The sequence below is a fragment of the Oreochromis niloticus genome, linkage group LG15 (assembly GCF_001858045.2).
Source record: "Oreochromis niloticus isolate F11D_XX linkage group LG15, O_niloticus_UMD_NMBU, whole genome shotgun sequence".
In the NCBI taxonomy this organism is placed as follows: domain Eukaryota; kingdom Metazoa; phylum Chordata; class Actinopteri; order Cichliformes; family Cichlidae; genus Oreochromis; species Oreochromis niloticus.
In genome coordinates, this window is record NC_031980.2 from 10786265 (window position 1) to 10803638 (window position 17374).

Consider the following 17374-nt stretch of genomic DNA (forward strand, 5'->3'; position numbering starts at 1 on the left):
AGTGTGCAGGATATTTCCTTTTTTGAAACTGTAGTCTTCTGCCATGTCTGCCCAGAACACTCGTTTGGCGGATGACAAACCTGCAGAAACAGGCTAAGAAACCCCATTCCACTGTCCCTCCAACAACTTAACCATGTTGGTCTGACTGCTGTGTTAGCTTTTTCTACTTGCCATTGACCCTGGGTGATGGTTGAGTGCATTAGTTTCATTAAATGCAATGTAACACAAGTCTTTGTTTAAAAAAAAACTGGAAAAAAGTCATTTTATCATATTAAGAACTATGTGCAGCGCTAATGCCCTAGCAACGTCAGGGTTGAATGATGTGATTCTTCTTCTATTCTAATGAATAGAAGATTTAGAGGAGATAGTGACATAAATCCCAACCCATTCCCAAGAGGCACTATCCATTTGAATGACCACATAACCAGGGGAATAAGGACAAACTCAGAAAGACATAAATCAAGCTGGCCAATAGGCTGCCATTTAAAACATGGGAAAAGTAAAAGTGCAAACGGCGACTTTACAAACATCTATAAACAAAACGTACGACTGAACGTCCTTTTCACCCACACGAAAATTTCTTTGCAATCCTTTGGAAATACAGAAAAAGAGCATTTACAAGAAAATCTAACAGTGAGCTCAGAAAACCAATAGAACTTACCACTATATTGGAAAAAGCAGCGCAGCACTTCCTGTGTTAATATTCCATAATTCAATCAAGCAGGATCATCAAATCCGTAGTGCCCTGAGCACATTCCCTCGCATGCACAATCCAAAATAATATCTGTGCCCCTGTGCACATGCTGGCAGACACAAACGCAGCCTATTTAGCTCAGAGGAATGAGGGACTGTTTGGAAGGGTCGTGCTTCATAGCTAGCAGAGAAAAGGCATGTTGTGCATGGAGAACAATCCCAGCGTTTGAGCCCCTCTGACCCTGCCTTGGCCCCCAAATCGCTAATGGCCAGCCCTGGAATGCAGGTTCCGTTGCCGGGGCAAAAAAGACCAGAGAAAAACAGCATCAGGACGGAAAAAAAAAAAGTCACAGAGCAACCAAAAAAAGGTTTATTGCAAACATTTCAGCTACAACCATGAACTGTATATTTGTGTCTGTATATAGCATACAGGCATGCACGGACGAGCAAATCTACTGATCTTGGAATTAACCTAATTCTATTCACTAGAGAGGAGAAAGGGCAGTATGTGACACCAATAGAGGCCCCAGCAGAGAAGAAATATTTCCTGTAATGGCCAATTCTGGAACATGGAGCAAAGGGAGATGCATAGCTCCCCCTTTCCTGGCCTTGGGGGCTGAGTCTTTATCTTAAGTCTCTGTCTCCCTAGTTTCCTCTCGGCTTCTAGCATTTGCCTCCAAGGGCCAAACTGTGTGTTCTACTACACAATAATCCTTCAGTACTGTAACTCTTCCGTCCTCTCTCATGTCTGTAAAATCCCCCAAATGATCAACCGTCTTCCCACAGGAAGTGAACCGCTAACAACAGAAAGTTTTAGGAGACTGACAAGCTGATCAGCATACTGCACTACATCAAAGAACCAGATAACAGATACAAGTTATGCATGGCATAATTGACCTATTTTTCCATGTGAATGGATATCATCAATCATTACCCAGAAGAATAAATAATGGAGCCCCTTGATGGTGTGAGAAAACTGTTTGGCATGGGTCTTTATTCATAAAGTTACTGATTCAGTCATATAAAGAAACGGCAACGCAGATCTGATTTCCATATGAATGCAATCGAGAGTCACACAGGGTGAATGTGCAAAAGTCTAGAGCATTAGACACCGAAGCATGTTCATTCACTTAAATGAAAGAGATTATGGTACTCAAACTGTGCTTGGACTGAAATCTGTATTTGTCTGCAGAACATGGGGTCAACTTTAACAATAAGACCACCAAACGCATGTTCATTCAGTTAGGTGGATAAAGGGGAGAAACAGGACATGTAACTGAGACTCTGGTGAAGAAGCGATGCCATTTTCTTTTCAAAACAACATACATGTGTGCGGGAGTTATTTTCAGAGAGCTTGGAATTTTTGTGTTTGTATAAATTCACTTCCTGCAAAGAAAAAAAAAAAAAGGAGTGGGTCAGCGCATAAAACTTTGCATGCTATTCCCATGCGATGCCATACAGTACATTCTTTATAATCTGCGTGTTCACATACAACTGCCCTGACCACTGCAAGTCTCGATTCTGCATCAAGGCTGACCTCCATTTAAAAAAAACTAAAGCCAAACACACACACGTAGCAGCACATAATAATACACAAGCAAAGAAAAGAACCGACTGATTGTCATCAAAATCCAAACAGCAGCCAACAAAGAGGTGATTGTCGGCGCTCCTACCTCTGAACACATAGCCGCCGTTATGCAGCCGACTTTCGAACATCAAGTATCCTCAATGCTGAATGCTGCAAAAGTTTTGGGGTGGATTTTGTGTGCCTCTCCACTTAGCTTTCCAAAAGTTACAATTACAACCAACTGATGTAAACAGACCTGCCCTAAATTTCCATAAGACAATTTCCCTGTCTCTGCAGCAGCCAATTATGACGTTGTTGGGACAATTTTCAAATGAGATGCCCAGGCTAGGATTAAACTGATGACTTAAATATGGAAGAGGACTTTCAGTGAATTGCACAGTTCTCGCTGTGACTGCCAAAAAGAGAAAAAAATGAGCAGAGCCTAAGGAAAACCATAGTTGAGCAATGAACTTAAATGTTCAGAGGCAACATCTACTAGGATGCACTTGACATGGTGGAGAGAATGTATATGCAGAGGCAGTTATGTTGTAGTTTGGCTATCGAATGCAGAACAGAGAGAGAAATATAAAGGAAGAAAAGAAAAAAGGAAAATCAAGAGTAAAGGTGAATCCTTCACATTTGGATAAACACATATATAATCAACTCAATGTCGCTGTTCTACATCCCAGCCTTCTCCTGTGAAAGTTTAAACTCAAAGTGAGAGTGGCTGAGGTGAGAGTGTTAAGAAGAGGGAGAGTAAAAGGGAACAGATCAAGGTTTTGGTGGGCTTGGGTAACGGAGGAAGGGGCAGGGATGAGGGTGTACTTACGTTGCAGTTTGAGGACTGGTTTAGATTGGGTGCAGATCCGTCAGCCCACTCTGCAGTGTCAGTACTGCTGGACTGTCTGCTGCGCTCATACTCCTTCAGCTACGTGGAGAAGAAGAGGTCAGAGAGGCAGAGGAACAGGGCGGGACCACCCACTCTCACCCAGCATGCTATGTCTCACTATATACTAGACTGGAAAACATCAGCAGTGTGCATTCACAAGGATAAAATGGCTACTATAGGTTGTGAACTGACGGCTGAGGTCGGTGACCATGAGGGAAATTAGCAAGGTCACTGATTTTTAAACAGGTCTCTGCATCCTTTCACCATTTTTTTTTCTTTTTCAGATTCTATGATTGGTTTGACAGAATGTCAATCATAAGACAGGTGAAATCCTCCAATTTAAAATCAATATCCTGGAAGAAAATAAAGAGACATGTAAAAGGAAAATTAACATCTGCCTTTGGGAGAGCAATCCAGTCTTCTAACTCTGATGGCCCGGCATGCTACCCAGGAGAAAAGCATCATAAATTGAAACTGACAGAAAGGGAGGAGATGAAGAAAAAAAAAAGAGACGACAGAGAAGTCACAAACCAATCAACAGATATTGATTGAGAGTCAGACCAAAATGAAAGTGCATTGGGGAAAAAATGGATAGGACAGCCAAATGAATATCCACCATGTCCAACTAAAGAGAAAGACCGCAATGCACCACAGAATCCCTCCAACAGATGGGGCTATTGAGTTACTATGACCGTCAACCTCGCAAGTATGAGCTGAACAACACACCCACACACTCCAAGAGCTCACACCCCAAAATCCCTGGACTCCTCAACCACTGGAGACACCATTAAGTCTGGAGTTGTGTGTGTGTGCTGTGTGTGTAAAGAGGACAATGCAGGCGCAAAAAAAAAATATATATATATAGGGAATATATATAGGGGAAAAGGGGGGGTTGGTTAGTAAGAGTAAGTCGTTTTAGAAAGCCAGAGCTGCTGAGGCAGTATGGAGAAAGGGAGGGTTTAAAGAAGATTACAGCCCATCAGTCGTTGGGGCATGAGGGTCGATGAGGGAGGGGATAAAGTGCAAGAGACAATGCAGGAGGTTCCTACCCGAGCCAAAGCTTCTTCTACGGTGATCATCTTCTCTTTCACCATCATCATCAGCTGGATCCGCTCCTCATCGCTCATGGTGATCTCACTGGCCACGTAGCCAATATCTTCTCCTGATTGTGGTAAAGACCAATGAGCAAAAAGGAAAACCCGAAGCAACAAATATTCGGTGAACCGAATGTGTACAATAGAGCAGCACAAACCTTTGGACGTCTGTCGTACGACGGGTTTGTGCTGAGATTTGCGGAAGTTCTGCCAAAAAGATTTGTTCTTCTTCTTACTGTCCCATTTACCTTAAGGAAGGAAATAAAAGACGAGGTTACACACAAGCAAGAAAACACGATGAGCATGAGAAATGCAATAAACCGGGTTATACACTGTTTCAGGAATACAAGAAAGAAACTCTTCGGTTCAGTGTTTCAGTGCTTTAAATAAGAAAACTAGGTCAGTCAAAACAACTCAGTTATTAAACACTAGTATGTACTCTACAATGGTTAATCCTGCAATGGCCTTTCATTAGAATTACTCTGTCAGATAAATGTCCGTGTCTTTTAAACCACAGCTTGAGTTTATATCAAAGGCAAACTTGACGATCCCACTATGACATCATCAGGATTTCACTTCTCAAATCTGACAAACCTTCTGCTGAGCACAGAAGACAAAATATAATTGTTTTCATAAGAGCTCTATCCATGACTGGAATGTGTTTAACTCTAAAATTTTATATGTTTACTAAATTAATTAATGTAAAACTAAAATGCAATATTACACTTCATTCAAACTTCTGCTGCCTCATCGTCCAGACCTGAGAAGGTGTGAATAAAGACGTGAGTATGATGCTGGTTTTAGGTGTGAGGGATCCTGAGGTTGAACCCCACAGGGTACCCACTTATGCTTCCACCCTGCTTGATATAGGACGTGTAAAATGAGATTGGGGGTTTACATAAACAGGTATTTTATCTAAAAATCTAAAATCTAAAAATAAAGTGTTAAAAACAGCAAGGAGATTATGATTACCCTAAAAAAACATCAAAAAGTGATGACTATCCCACAGATAGTGTCAAAAATAGGCAATTTAGCCCAAATACAACACAAACACTTTGCACTGTTACTGGAAGTCCAGCTGGGTTCAAGGTGGCATAATTGGATATTGACTTGAAATCTATTTACCTCCAGATCCATCTTCAGAGCTGGACTTGTGTAGAGACATTCTAAAAGAAAACAGAAAAATATCACTGTTAAAAAAATGAAAAATTTACAATGTCTCTTCTACTCTCAATGAACCACATAAAAAGTACACTGATGCTCAGCGACAATTATAAATGTTCAGGGAGTGGGCCTGCATTTCTGTGTATCCGCCACTTGGGGTCAGTGATGGTACTTTAGTGATTTAGACCAGGCTCCTGAGGCTTGAGAGGGAGAGGGTGGAAAAGGGATGTGGGTAACAACACCCCTGCTGCAAAAACAAGTGGGTAAGATGAAGATGGCAGTAATACAGAAGTGTTTAGGAGCAGTACAGAAAGCAGGAAGGTCAACAAGACGAATGGAAGAACAAGCATTTAACAGCGGTGCGCAGATTGAAGAGGGAAAGTAAGGAACTGAGGAATAGAGAAACAGAAGGAGACAGAAGGGGTAGGAGGAGGAGGAGAAACCACAGGGCAGACTCAGCCTGTTTGTGTTTCCACTTCCCTCCACAGGATAGACAGTCACGAGGAAGAGAGATGGGAGACTGAAACTAAGGGCATACGAGAGAGATAGAAATGGAAAATGTGTGAGTAAAAACAAATACCCTAATGTGCGCATAAATCTGTCTCAAAAAAATGTAAAAGCCTCTGGTAAAACATGAACTGCGGTGTTCTGATGAAAAAGCCATGTATGAGCAACCTCTCGCCATTTTCTAGAAAGTTCAGCAACATGTTGGATCTCAGCTGACTCCCTGGTTCTGCAGAAGATGACAAACCACATCAAGAACTCTATTTTTGTCTTAAAAGTTGTGGATGAAGCAAAAAGACTGAGTTTTCACGCAAAGTTTGCAAAACAGAGGCCCTGTGACAGCACTGTAAAGGTATGTTTAGATGTATAATAGTGTGGGAGTGATAATGAGTGGTGCTGGCTGCACACTGTAAGCTGTTCTTTCAGTTAAATGGAAATAAATCACAGGGGGAACAGAGTACTGTAAATTTATCCAGCTGATAACCTAAGAAACTTATTAAGCTAATCTCTCTTCTAAAGGCATAACTGTCTCGCTCTTTTACCGGCCGGTTTTCACACACCCGTCTGTGAATTCAGCCAACTGCGCACGTGCATACAGATGCTGAGTCACACACAAAGACAGGTGGGTTGTCGCTGAAGCATCATGAAAGAGAGTGAGGGGATCAAAACAAGATGAATAGGTCACTTCTCCTCTCCAGTTGGTACACGGCTCTGTACGTGCACGCATGTGACCACGTACATTTGTTCAAATATGGTAGCCCTTGTCTAGGTGCAATGGGAAATCTTCGCACGGTTTAAAGCCCGGCTGCCATGGCAACATAATGAGATGCTAATTGAATGGATGCCTGTATGGTTTACTCCTCTGCTCCCCCTCCCAGACAGGCTAGGGCCAAAGCTAATGCTAAAAGAACTCCCTCAATAGAAGCTTTTCTGTAGCGGCATCGTCACCCCCCACCCCACCTTCATGCTCTATAAATTAACCTCCCATGCAGTGCACAGACACACGCACTCACGCGCACACATCCGCTCGCTAAAAGAGCCTGAATGTCTTCCAAGAGTGTGTTAACCCAGCATAGTGTGGCTAGGCAACTTAATTGGTTTAACCTTAAATCTTTGGCATGCCTTCCTATTTCAATTCTCCTCTCTGCAGTGAGAAGGGAACATGTAACTGCTAACAAAGGTACTGTATAACATACAGTATCTCTACTTTGGGTTGAACCTGTCCAGGACAAGCACAGGTTGCTTTTCATGATGAAAATTCAAGTTACCACGTGTTCGCTTATTTAAGCCCATATTCACTATGTGTGAATGCTTGGTTTGCGCTCTGAAAATGATATGTTTGTGAGCACTATTCCTAGCTGGGATGAACAGCATGAGTAATTTTCAAAATGATAAGCTGCAAGTACCATTTGTGTTACAGTACAGGGCTTCGAAACTACTGCAGATATGTAATATAGCTCATATCCTGTGTGACAGAGGTGCTGTCTACAGCAGATGATGATAAACCAGCACATGGGAAGATTTGGACACAGCTGTGTGAGCTCATGTTTAATGGCATCTTACTGCCATTTTTTCGTACTGTGCTCAGGTGAAATTACGGGAATGCACGCGTGTTTGTGCACAGACACTGTGTTTTTTTGTGTGGTTACAAGGCTGGCCACCTGGAGCAAAGCGAGCCCCGGTGTTCTTGACGAAACAATGAGAGGTGACAGTATGACGGTAGCAGTGTCCACAGGAAGAACAAAGGGACGACCTCTTTAGGAAGTCGCAGAGGTCACCGCAAAAGGGAAGGCAGGAAAACAGAAAATTATGTACTTAGCTGAAAAAGCACGTGCATTTCAACTACGAGCGCACTTTCCTGTCGTTCAACTTGCCGTCTACCTTTTCAACTCAAGGCTACAATACTCACCCGCACAAGGTAAATGTGCTGACAAGGTGCTTTAGTTTTCCAACGTGGTGCTGTTGTTCTGAAACTGATTCTTCACATGGCACAGCTTACAAATCCATCTGATTATTGCGTATGCTGGGCTTTCCAGCAGCACAGATGCCTCTAAGCGCACTACCATTTTCAAACCCAGTTTTCATCAAAATCCATTTACCTCTTTTTTTTAACCTAACTGATAAGCAAGGTGCCCATTCTGCACAGCAATATCCACCAACCAATCAGCTTCCAAAAACAGGATGTTGCAAACTTGAACCTTTCAGCCTTCTGGGAGCTCTCTGTCAACACCACTTGTAAACCCAGCACAATCAGAGCTGTGCCCACGTCTTGCCAACAAAGTGACATAGAAAGAGGGAAAAAGAAGGGTGACTCCAGCCCCTGGATGAAGACTGGGAAATCTTATCTGCCTGCTATTGTCCTGCAGAAAGGCGACAGTGGGGTACCTGTGCTTGTGCGCGTGAACGTGCAAGCGTGCCTTTTGTGCGGCTGTAAGGAATCGGGTCCCAGGAATGCACGGGGCATGCCTATCGGTCTGCCTGCACATGATAAATCACTCTACCTGAAATCCATTCACCATGGTGGAAAGTGGACAATGGACAACTTAATAGAGAAGAGAACTGGGGTGAGTGGGAGCAGACAGGCTGCCAGTGAATGATAGATTAAAACAAAGAGGGTACAAGTGTGATGTGGGAAGTTTTGTAATTTAAGAATAAAAACTCAGAATGGTAGGTTTACAAGTTATATTATACACATATATATAAATATATTTATTGGTGATGGTAAGGGAAAGAGAAACCATGCAAAGCATGAGAGAGAGAAAGAAACCAGACTGACAGTAAGAAAATGCATAATATAGTACAGTTAGGGGCTCTTTTAGGGTCTCTTTCAAACAGTAGAGAGACGTCATTTTGGCATCTGGATCCCATCATCTTCTGCATTTGTCTGTGCAACATATAAAGCCATGGGAATAGAGATCATGTCTGTGGTATGCACTTCGCTGGTCATCACGTGAAGGTGGCAGCTCCACCGGGGCTGATTACTTTCCTAAAATTTGGGGGTTTTCTTTACCACTACCAATGACCAACACTGCCCAAAGAGCTTATTTTGTAACGAGGTCTTTACTAGACAACTCATCATGAGGAAACAAATATATTCTTAACATTCTGTCTTATTTATTAAACATACGTGGCCATAAAGCGACCGTGTGTGTGCGATCAGGGCATTTAGCCAACCTCAGCCAACTTGGATCGCTTTAAATCTGCATAGCATTGTATAACAGTGACCTCATGGTGGGCTACGACCTAGAAATTTTATGCAAGCAAAATACAGTGGTATTCAAAAAAGAACATACTTTTGTGTAACAGGATCCAGTAAAAAGGAACCGCACCCATGCCCAGTTCCATCCTGCTCTTTCGTTCATGCTCTTTTGCTCTAATCTTTTGGCCATCACCCTCTCCGTCTCCCCCCCTCTACATCGCAGAACACAAAGGCAGGAAGGAAGTATAGACGGCCTGGAGAATAGAGAATGGCTGCTGGTCCAAGCGAGTCAGCCAGAGGAAGCAGTCACTGGGTCTCCTTTAACTGCAGCAGCAATGTGAGCAGAGAAGCATGGAAGACCAACTACATCTTTTTCGAGACGTCCATTAGTGCAGATTGCTCCTTAACTTTAAACTCTCTTGAAAATGACCTAAATAGTCAGTGGGTAATGTTTTATTACCATCATTAGAGCAAATATACACACGTAAACTAGCATCTTCTGCTTCTTTTTAAAAAAAAAAAACAAAGTTCCACATAATAGATCTACCAAACACATTAGCTATGTCTGGAGCGGTGTGTATTTCTATCCATATTTAGCCGTGGACATGAAGAAAGTGTGATTTTGTGTGCAGGCATGCACAGGTTGATATGAGCCAGACACAGGCTGCAAATTGTTTGGAAATGCAGCAGACAGATATCTCAATCCAAGCATATTTCATAGATGTGCACTTGCTACGGTCACATTTTATCAGGGACAAAAATGGAAACTTACTTTCTGTCCGTTTCAGGAGTGGACACCTCGCTGCTGAAGCCTAAAGATTCCTGGAGAGAGAGACAAGGGATGGAGGCACGTGTCAGACTTTTGGTAACAATGACATCTGACGGTATTTCACAAGTGCTACTCTTATGCAGGTGCACATAATGACTTCGCCTACCTGGATCTCATTACGGAGCTGCAGAGAGGTGCTGCTTGGGTCTTGTTTCTCCTGAAAAATTAGAGGGGGAGGAGTGAGAAGGTCAAGCATCACAATCCAAGAGGCAAAGGAGCAAATCACAACACCGGGAAAGTGAAACAGTTCTTTAAGGAAAGCTAAAGACGAAAGGATAAAAAAAATACAGCAACAGTGGAGTAAATGATTGACAGTGCACTCATGCATGTACAGACGTTTTGTTTTTTTAAAATTATTGTCAGAGTCAGACATACTTGAAAAGGCGTCAAAACAAACAAGCACGTGTGTGTACACTAATAACTGCTGCTAGGCAAGTCATGACTTGCTTCAGGCGCTCAAGTCTGTGTGAAGCGTTCTGAAATGTAACTCGGCGCCTGCAAAACTGGCTCCGTGCATCTGATTTTGTAATGACAATTACATCAGTAAGCTCCCTTCACTCAAGACAAACACCTGCTAGTTTGCCTCATATCTTACATTTGAATACAACATGCCATATTTGACTAACTGCACAGGCAGACATGCAAAACAGACATCCAGACCTGGCTGAGCTTTGCTCGTAAATTTAACGGTGGCTTTCACTACAACTGTACGAAAACAATATAAATCGCATTTATTTTTAAACTCTCTTTATACACAACATGTTGCCAAGTTTTTCCAGCTTTTAAACTCGCTGTCAGTGTGTTTGCACTACTTGGCTGGAGCTAATGAATGTGTCTGAAGCAGGTGCATTTATAACAAATCCAAATACAGATGTGTCTTGAATAATGTGCTGAATAAAGACAGACACTGAGGCCGATACCATCACAGCGAGTCTGCAACAAGATTTTAACTTGCAGCGTGTGAGTATTAATAGCCAATTAGACTCCTTGAGGGAATGGCTGACTACATAGTTCTGGCAGCGCTCTTGTGTCCTTTTGAACTGTCAAGCAGGAGATAACATGACTCCCTATACTCAGACTTGCCCAGTGCTACCACTGTTTTTAAACTTCAGGCCATTAACCAGCACAGAAACCGACACAGTCAACAACTTGCTTAAGGCTGGTGAGCATATTTTTCCAAAGGCTCTCAGGCTTGAAGACCCAACATTTGAGGTTAACATCAGGACAACGCTCTTATTTGCTGAAGGTCATACCCCTACTGGTTGCACAATTATTATTATGTGACTTCACTCTTAATTTGTTGTCATCCCTTCTATCATGTGAGTAAGCAAGACTGGAAAAGACCCCATTAGTTGCCTTAATTTGCAACATATGTAAGAGAATGTCAATTATAACATTGTTAAAACTGCTAATGAAGCACTAATAAATATTCAGAGTATGCAGGGCTTGGGTTTGGGGTCTTCAACCAGATGGGTCATCGAATTACAAAAAAGGTAAAGACCCTCGTGAAGACCCCTTTGGTTTGGGTCACTGTCAGCAACATTTATGAGATTTATCAGATCCACCGAAGAACAGAAACCAAAATCTAAGGCAAGTTCCCACTTCCACTTTCTTTCTGTCTGACCTTTATTATTTAGCAGTTCATGAAGAATTACAGGAAACAAGTCCCGATGTAAATGCTGATATTACATTTTTATTTTTGGTTATTTTGTCTGTCCTATTATATTGAAATTGTCCAGGATTTCTTAACACATCTAAAATTAAATCCTGTTCCTTGTCTTTCTACAGAACTCTAAGCTTTCCGTTTCACTGGCTCTCTCGCTGCAGGATAACCAACATGATATAGGGGATGGTTGAGGGTTGCTTGCACTGTCTTGACTTCTACAATCAGTAAAAAATTCTTTATTATAAGCCCATTAACAAAAGACAAATGTAATCTAGAATTTCCCCGAAGTGGAGAGCGGGAAAGGAAATTGGCATCATCATCCTGCATCTCCACACCCAGGTATTAAGCTGTAGGACAGCAGTCACGGGAAGCATAATACAGACAGTTTCCTACAGTTAAGAGAGTCACGCTTCCTAATCTGGACGACCTCCAGTTTAACCTTTTTATATTCATGTAATGGTTGAGGGAGTGCAATCCTTCCACGCTGTTGCCCCATGAACATGAGTAAGGCATGAGCAAGTGTATTAGTCAGGAGTGACATAACTACCTTTAAGCGTTCTTTGTAACTTTGGAAAAACCATAAGTTGCAAGTCAAATGAGCAGAGGACCTGAAGTGCTAAAGTGGCTTAAAGCCTCTAAATTAGCCCAAGTCCCACAATAACCACACACAACTGAGAGGTGGCTGTAAGGATTTTAGCGAGACAGTCATTAAACAATCATTTTTGCTCAACACAAGTCCTACTGGCCATTTGTGTATTCGTCTGTTACTTCAATCAACGACACAGAGACATGTGACTGGAAGCTTCTTCGTGAAGTAAATCAAGTCATGTCGGAAGAGACTTTAATTTGTACATCCCAGGGAATATGGGGATTCCCATAAGTCAAAGAGCAGGTACATATCTAAAGTCGTGGAAACTTGTTTCTACAGTCACCAAGCTGCGCGTAAGGAAAATCTCGGAAAGGACTGTTTGTCTTTTTTCTTACAAAGGCAGAGATTACGAGAGACAAAGACACAACATATTCATCCCTTAAGCAAGCACCGCTTTGGCAGCTCTATTTAAACAACTGCATTGTGCAGAATATTGTGGACCTACGTTAAGAGGGAGGGGCGCTGTGAATGAGGAGTATACTCACATGCAAACACACAGTACACAAATGATTTCAAAAAGGTAGTGGTTGACTGGTTTTGCTATCAGATCCTCTTTGCGGCTTCTCCGGACAGCAGCTACAGGACAGATATCAGTTTCACCGGTGGGTAACTGCAAGCACCATGCCAGCTCGTTGTAAAAATGATTTTAATGTACAGTATCTCTGTACTGCTTGGATAAACACAAAAATATAGCCGGACACACACATTCACACATCTCGCCCCCACTTTCACACACACTAAAAGACCTAAAAGACACAATGTGGCTCTCTGTTCCTCCTACTCATCCTCAGCTTCCCTTTATTTCCTGTCTGAGTGCCATCTCTGACATGGAAAGAGAGTGAAAAGCTGAAAAGATGAGTGAAAAACAAACAAAACCTACATGTTGTTCGCTCTCCGCTAGAGATCTGTGGGATTAATCTGTCACAGAGCAGGATGTGATGGGACAAACAGTAAATAGTTCCAAAAGTAAACACACAGTTAAACGACAAATAAGTTGCTGACACGGTTACTTGAAAGAGAATATCAAGGCAATCTGTGTTTGAGGCGGTGCCTACGAGCGTGTGTGTGTATAAAGCATAGATCCCACAATGCATCCCCCCCAGAGGGGACAGGCTATCCTTTACATGAACTTTGCAGAATAATGTTAAGATGCTGCCCTACTTACCTAAAAGTGGCATGTAAGCGTGTGAACGTGCATGCGTTTTTCCCCCTAGATGTCCAAAGGCATTGCTTGTGCATGGTTCGCTTTGTGTGTATGTGCGTGCAAGTGTGATGGAAGAACGATTGGTTAAGCATGACTGAATTAAGTTAAAATGAAAAGGAGAGAGAAGGGAGAGCTCTGACTAATGAGGATCACGATGTCTGAGCACAGGGAAACTGGCATCGGAAACGACTAAATCCTAACACACATGCGCTACTGAAAAGTGACTGTACTTCCAGAAACCACATTGCTTTCCATCATTAACCTGGAAACTACAACAAAGTTTAGCTTTGCAACAGGAGATCCAGACATTTTTTTAATTAAAGGGAAAGCTTCAAAATACAGATGAGTGCTAAACACATATTCCATCCACTGCAAAAGCCTATTGAAGTCACTTTTCCTTCACCAAAATTACTCTCAACTTCAGATGGAAAAAAAGGTGTATGTGTAGCAAAAAGACCAGGTGGCGTAGTGGAGGTAGGCCAGCTGGCATGGCCGGGTGAACCTGGGTGGGCAACTGTAAGTAGCCCTGTAGAAAGCTATGTAGTGGAACAGGTACCTACTGCAATCCTTGAAAAAGACGTTAGAGGTGGAACTAGTACAGCACAGTGCAAGCCTGCGGGACTGGCTGTTCTGGAAAATCCACACACACACACAAAACCCACACTTGTGTTTTCTGAAATTCAACCACGCCACGCCAACCAAGCTGCCGCTTGCCTAAATGTTTTTACGAGAAAAACATTAGCACACCAACATCTCCATCCTCTTCCTTTCAAGGACGTCTGGGAGAGTGTGTGTACGTGCTCGCCGCACAGCGCTGCATTCTTTTATAGCGCGTGGAGCATTCCTCAGCTTTGAGAATCCTCCTCAGCTTTGGTATTTCAAAACAAATACCAAAGTTATTACAACCGATGTCCCATTAGTGACAAATAAATCACAAAATACATTTAAATATACCACTTGCTTTCCACAAGGGTTATGCCAATAATAAAAAAAACACAGCGGCACGAACGTCCTTTGAAAGCAATCTTACAGCAACAAAGTCTCTGCTGTTTGAGCGTGTTTGACTTTGCTATGTTTCTAGGCAAAAATCTGAGAGTAGAAAGGATAAATAAGCAGCAGAGTTCACAACACAGTTTCTCTTTCCTCTACACTGTAGTTTTAACCCAGCTGAACTGACGCACTTTGATGGTTTAACTTCATGTGGGCATTAACCGCACGGTTCCTCGTCTCACGGTAAAACAAAACACAAGTCCGTGCCTGAGTCTTGACCCACAGCTGTCGGGCAATTCAGGTATAAAACAAATAAAACGCCTTCCTTGAGTTAGCAGGTTACGATGAACAGATTTATGATTGATAGGATGCTTTGTTTATGCACTTATCTAAAATTATCCTCAAAGATATTACCACACACATCAGTGCAATGTCTCATTATGGTTAACAGCAAGTGTTAAAATGTTTGCCCGACAACCACAAACACCAAAATGAGCTCTCTTGATTTATATTTAGCGTACTTCATTTGTACTATTGTGCTATGGTTAGAAAGTGATGTCAAAATAGAGTTTGATATTTCTCTCCCTTGGCCAGACAAGATTAGTCATCCAACAACCAGTCCCTGCATGTTTAAGGGATCCCTCCTCTGGTGTTTTATGTCTGTGTTTTGGCATGGTTTTTTTCCTTCCCTTCGAATTAAACTAAACTTGCACTGGCATAACTGTAGCGTGACTTTGTGGCTGAACATGGGGATAGCTTGAATAACTTTTTCAACCGCCTTGATGTAGAAGAAACAAAAGACGAAAAAAGACAAAAGTTAACTAAATGTATTTACTTCAACTTCAGCAGGACTTAAAATGATCATCATCCTCTTCAGAAACCAAAGAATGCCATATTTAGCAGTTGTTAGCAATGATAATATGCAATGATAATTGACGCTACTTCAAATCCACTGGTTAAAACCTTTACAAACTTCTGCCTTGGTGCCTTTTAAGAATCAGTCCACATCTAGAACAGATCTGCAAACCAATAATTGAATAGTGTTACTAACCAAAATTGGAATCATTTCCTAGAATCTGTGGGCTGCCAATCATTGTTTTTTTTATTTGAGGTAGCCACTATCATAGCCACCGACATCACTGTTTTCAACATTGGGCCAAGCAAATTTTCATTGCTATGCTGAAATTTAAAACTCACTTTTTAAAATTATCGTAGAAATAAAGTACTATGAAGGACCTTCTATTTTGAAAAAGGGACACTGAAAAACAAATCATGTTTACGGTTACAGATGTAAGGTACATTAGTACAGTCAAATGCATCTACTTTATTCTAAAATATAACTAAATCCTTTGTATTTAGCTAAGAATTAAAGCAGTGAAGACTAAAGTGTTTGTAACTGAATCCCAGGCAAAAAAAAAAAAAATCTTTATCCTTCTGATCTGACCTTTTACTGACCCGTTACTAGAAACAACACATTTTATTAAAACTGCTGAACATATTGCTCTTTTCCAGCATTTCCTGCCACTCCAATAATAAAAATCCTCACGCAGCGTCCGAACTCTAATGTATAAGAGCGCTGGGAAACTGTGAGGCCGTCACGCTAATCCATATCCACATTCCCAAAGAGGATGTTTATTTAACCCTTTGTATCCCACTAACTCATAAAACTACCATAGAGTCACAGAAACGACTGAGAGGAAGCCACGCAGAAAGGAGGTGCATCGATAGCCATCTAAGAGAGAGCTTCCGTCATCAACTCTTAATAGAGAGCGCCCCTTGCTTTGCAACAACACAGACAGCCATCACTATGTTAAAAGGGGCACAATGCAAGAGCAGGCTAATAATAATAATAATGAAACATTTCTCGTTACTTTAAGGAAAACAGCCCAAAAAACCAAAAAAGCCCCCAAAACCCCGAAAGAGAAGCTGAATGGTTCCCATCATGAGGAAACTCGCCGTACCAAGAGTCAAGTTGAGAATGCTTTGGAGAACAGAAACTTAAAAAGGCCTTCTTCTTACTTTTTTGGTGTTACAATGTTGACCACAACAACACTTTATAGACAGTGGGGCTTTCGCATGGGAATTTTCCAGAAGCAAATATCCAGATCTGTTCTCAGTGTTTACCTCAAGTTATATTTAACCTGGAGTATGAGGACTTCCATCACAGATTTACTGGCAACCAGACAGCTTTCATGGAGTCTTCTCCGATGCCACATTTATCTCGACTTCAGCCTTCTCTAGTACAGCACGAATGCAAACCAAGAAAGGTCAAAGCTTAGGTGACTTTTACCCTAAAATCTCTACTACTTAGATCAGATCTGAACTGAAAAGCATATAGTAGGAGAGATCTGAAGAAACAAGTTACCTACCAGTAAAAAAAATAATAATTTAAATCAATAACTGATCTATAAATCTGACATTATGAAACGCATGAAAAATAAGACAATGGAGTCCCGTCTGCTTTACCATCCACCTCCACTAATAAAATCTGTCTCTATTAATGTGGCTCTTATGACCTTGCCTAACCATCTGGCACTGGTCCCAGGGGTGACGACTGCATGACGCTGGCTTGCAGCCACTGACTTCTGGACACACTTCAAAAGTTGTAACAGTCATTTTGTTACTCTCTTTCTGACTGGGTGTCCATCGCTCTGTCTAAGCTCATTCTCAGTTCATTTAGTGTCCTGTGCTCTGTCTCGGTACACGCCTTGTGTATTACTTTCACAATGCCTCTTAACAATTTTGTCTAAGAGAAGAAAAGTCTTAATCCATTGCGTCCTACAAGGGTTGGTAAAGAAAAGACTGTTCTGGACTTGAACAGTACCCAAAACTAATTTTAGAAAAAGGCCTGCACTCAAACGCAAGGCAAGGTTAAATCCATATAGTGTGGGTTGATACTGCACTTTTGAGAGCTCTTGATAAGGTG

At 41.8% G+C, this 17374-nt stretch overlaps 1 protein-coding gene across 9 annotated transcripts in view; it reads right to left on the reverse strand.

Moving 5' to 3' along the window:
- sash1a (SAM and SH3 domain containing 1a) overlaps positions 1 to 17374 on the reverse strand; it is a 160196-nt gene that overhangs the window by 22229 nt on the left and 120593 nt on the right. For 8 of the 9 annotated variants that reach the window (XR_003214303.1, XM_025899208.1, XM_025899206.1 and 5 more), the window contains exons 3-8: positions 10046 to 10096; positions 9883 to 9932; positions 5369 to 5409; positions 4402 to 4491; positions 4199 to 4311; positions 3090 to 3188 (exon numbers count right to left, since the gene is read on the reverse strand). Coding sequence is in view for 8 of the 9 variants with exons in the window: in XM_025899208.1 (XP_025754993.1) it covers positions 3090 to 3188; positions 4199 to 4311; positions 4402 to 4491; positions 5369 to 5409; positions 9883 to 9932; positions 10046 to 10096 (444 nt within the window). In the remaining variant the exon portion in view is untranslated. The remainder of the gene's footprint in view (positions 1 to 3089; positions 3189 to 4198; positions 4312 to 4401; positions 4492 to 5368; positions 5410 to 9882; positions 9933 to 10045; positions 10097 to 17374) is intronic. The other variant, XM_025899207.1, reaches the window with a different exon arrangement.